Source organism: Entelurus aequoreus, linkage group LG10 (genome assembly GCF_033978785.1).
Source record: "Entelurus aequoreus isolate RoL-2023_Sb linkage group LG10, RoL_Eaeq_v1.1, whole genome shotgun sequence".
NCBI lineage: Eukaryota > Metazoa > Chordata > Actinopteri > Syngnathiformes > Syngnathidae > Entelurus > Entelurus aequoreus.
Genome location: NC_084740.1, coordinates 798,607 through 801,106, shown reverse-complemented (window position 1 = coordinate 801,106; position 2,500 = coordinate 798,607). Strand labels below are relative to the sequence as shown.

At 47.4% G+C, this 2,500-nt stretch overlaps 3 protein-coding genes across 5 annotated transcripts in view; 2 read left to right on the top strand and 1 right to left on the bottom strand.

The window, feature by feature from the left end:
• LOC133658141 (prolactin-releasing peptide receptor-like) overlaps positions 1 to 2,500 on the top strand; it is a 103,959-nt gene that overhangs the window by 96,668 nt on the left and 4,791 nt on the right. The gene's annotated exons all lie outside the window — the stretch shown is intronic.
• LOC133658142 (G-protein coupled receptor 4-like) overlaps positions 1 to 2,500 on the bottom strand; it is a 34,951-nt gene that overhangs the window by 29,101 nt on the left and 3,350 nt on the right. The gene's annotated exons all lie outside the window — the stretch shown is intronic.
• Positions 1,831 to 2,500, top strand: part of LOC133658143 (uncharacterized) — a 2,852-nt gene continuing 2,182 nt past the window's right edge. Inside the window, exon 1 of the mRNA XM_062059804.1 lies at positions 1,831 to 2,500. This exon is cut by the window's right edge and continues 698 nt beyond it. Coding sequence (XP_061915788.1) covers positions 2,036 to 2,500 — 465 coding nt within the window. The 5' untranslated portion in view covers positions 1,831 to 2,035.

Below are 2,500 nucleotides of genomic sequence, written 5' to 3'. Positions count from 1 at the left end.
CATGGCCCAAACAAAGGACAGCATCAATTCTCTTATGTTCTGGTGAAACCGGTAGCAGCCAGAGCACCAATCTGACAAAGTCACAACCCTTTAAACCTAGTCCTTATTGTCCATTTTGCAACAGTAAGGAACATTACCTCAACTCATGCCTGGACTTCAAGAAACTGAATACCAGTGAGATCAATAAGTGGATCCAAGAAGGTAACAGATGTTGGAAGTGCGGTCGTGGCCACAAAGCTGCAGCATGTACGCTTAAACGCCCTTGTAACTTATGCAAAGAGACTCACCTCACAGTACTGCATGACACGATCCAAGAGTCATCTCAACAAGTCCTGATGATGAGTAACCAAAATCCCACAGTCTACCTGGAACAGCCTCGAAGCCCTCAAAGAGTTTTGCTGAAAGTTGTTAAAGTGCTCTTACAAAATGGAGACCGCACTCTAGAGACATTTGCTGTGCTCGATGATGGTTCTGAGAGAACACTCATCCTCCCCTATGCAGTAGAGCAACTACAACTTGCTAAGCATCCTGAAACCCTTCACCTGAGAACTGTTCAACAAGAAGTGAAAGTGCTCAATGGTTCGTCAGTCAGCCTTCACGTCTCTCCCATTTTCAAGCCAAGCAAGAAGTATTGGATTAAAAATGCCTTCACGGCTGAGAATCTGAGCCTATCTCAGCACACATATCCAGTAGCGGCCCTCCAAAAACGCTACGAGCACCTCAAAGACCTTCCTTTGCTGCCTATCCATCGAGCGCAACCGCTACTCCTCATAGGTTCTGATATGTCCCAGCTTCTTGCTCCTACAGAGCCGGTGCGAGCAGGCCCATCTGGCGGCCCCATAGCAGTCTGTACCAACCTAGGCTGGTCCCTACAAGGTCCGTCTGTGATTTATGCATCTTCCCATCAGCCTTCCTGTCTGCACGTTACCACTGAATCCCCATATACCGAACTTTTCAAGAATGTGGAACGTCTCTGGCAGATCGATACTCTCCCTTACGTCAGCGAGAAGATTGCATCTCGTTCCAAGCAAGACCAACAAGGTCTCTCTCTTTTACAGACTGACTCTAAGCGTGTACCTGTTGATGGTATCCAGCGCTACGCGACACCCCTGTTACGTCGCCAGCCAAGCACTATGCTATGTGCACCTTCAGATGCTGTAATGCCAAACTTGCGCCGCATTGAACGCAGGTTGGCCAAAGACCCTCACCTTGCAACCTCTTATCGTAGAGAGATGGACAAACTTATCAAAACAGGATACGTTGCTGAGATTCCTTCAGAGGAGGCAGCAAAGAGTACTGAGTCGTGGTACGTACCACATCATATGGTGCACCACAATGGGAAAGACAGAGGGGTCTTCAACTGTTCTTTCTCCTACAATGGCCAGTCTTTGAATGATCATCTCCTCCCTGGACCAACGTTGGGCCCTACTATGATTGGAGTCCTCTTGCGGTTCCGATGTCATGCAATAGCCATAAGCGGGGATATCAAGTCAATGTTTCACCAGATCCGCTTACTTGACCATGATAAACCACTCCTTCGATTCCTGTGGCAGAACATGGAAAGGGAATCTCCAAAACCGTCCACCAACTCTGAGTAATCCTGTGGCTCCTTCATATTCTGGTGAAAGTGATGCAAGCCGAAAAACTTATATTGCAAAGGGTTCAAGGAGATTGTTTCCCAGAAGAGTTGAGAGCGCTCAAGGCTGGACGGTCTCTGCCTTCAGACAGTCGACTTGCATCACTTTCACCAGAATATGAAGGAGCCACAGGATTACTCAGAGTTGGTGGACGGTTGCGGCATGCGGAGAGTTTAGATTGGGAGAGAATCCACCCTATAATCTTGGATCCAAGCCACCATGTGACAAAGCTTGTCATAAAGGAACATGATGAAGTACTGTTGCACCCTGGCCCAGAAAGAGTTCTTGCTGAAATACGACGTAGATTTTGGATCTTAAGGGGCAGAGAAGCAATACGGAAACATCAGTATACATGTCTAGAATGTCGTCGTTGGAAAGCCAAGCCTGACATTCCTAAAATGGCTGATTACCCCCCTGCTCGACTGCGACTTCATAAGCCACCTTTCTATTCAACTGGAGTTGATTGCTTTGGACCTCTCCAAGTGAAAATTGGGCGCCGCACAGAGAAACGATGGGGTATTATCTATAAGTGCATGACAACTCGTTCTGTACACTTGGAACTACTGGAGAATCTTGATACGGACGCATTCCTGCTATCCTTAAGAAGATTCATCTCACGACGCGGCAAACCCTTTGAACTCCTCATGGACAATGGTACCAACTTTGTTGGTGGAGAACGTGAATTACGTGAAGCAGTTGCTTCAATGGAACCACAGTTGAGAGAGCAACTTGCAGAGCACCAGATTTCATTCCGATTCAATCCTCCAAGCGCACCACATTTTGGGGGCACATGGGAGAGAGAAGTAAAATCCATTAAGACAGCACTCAGAGTTGTTCTCAAAGACCAAACAGTCCCTGAACCA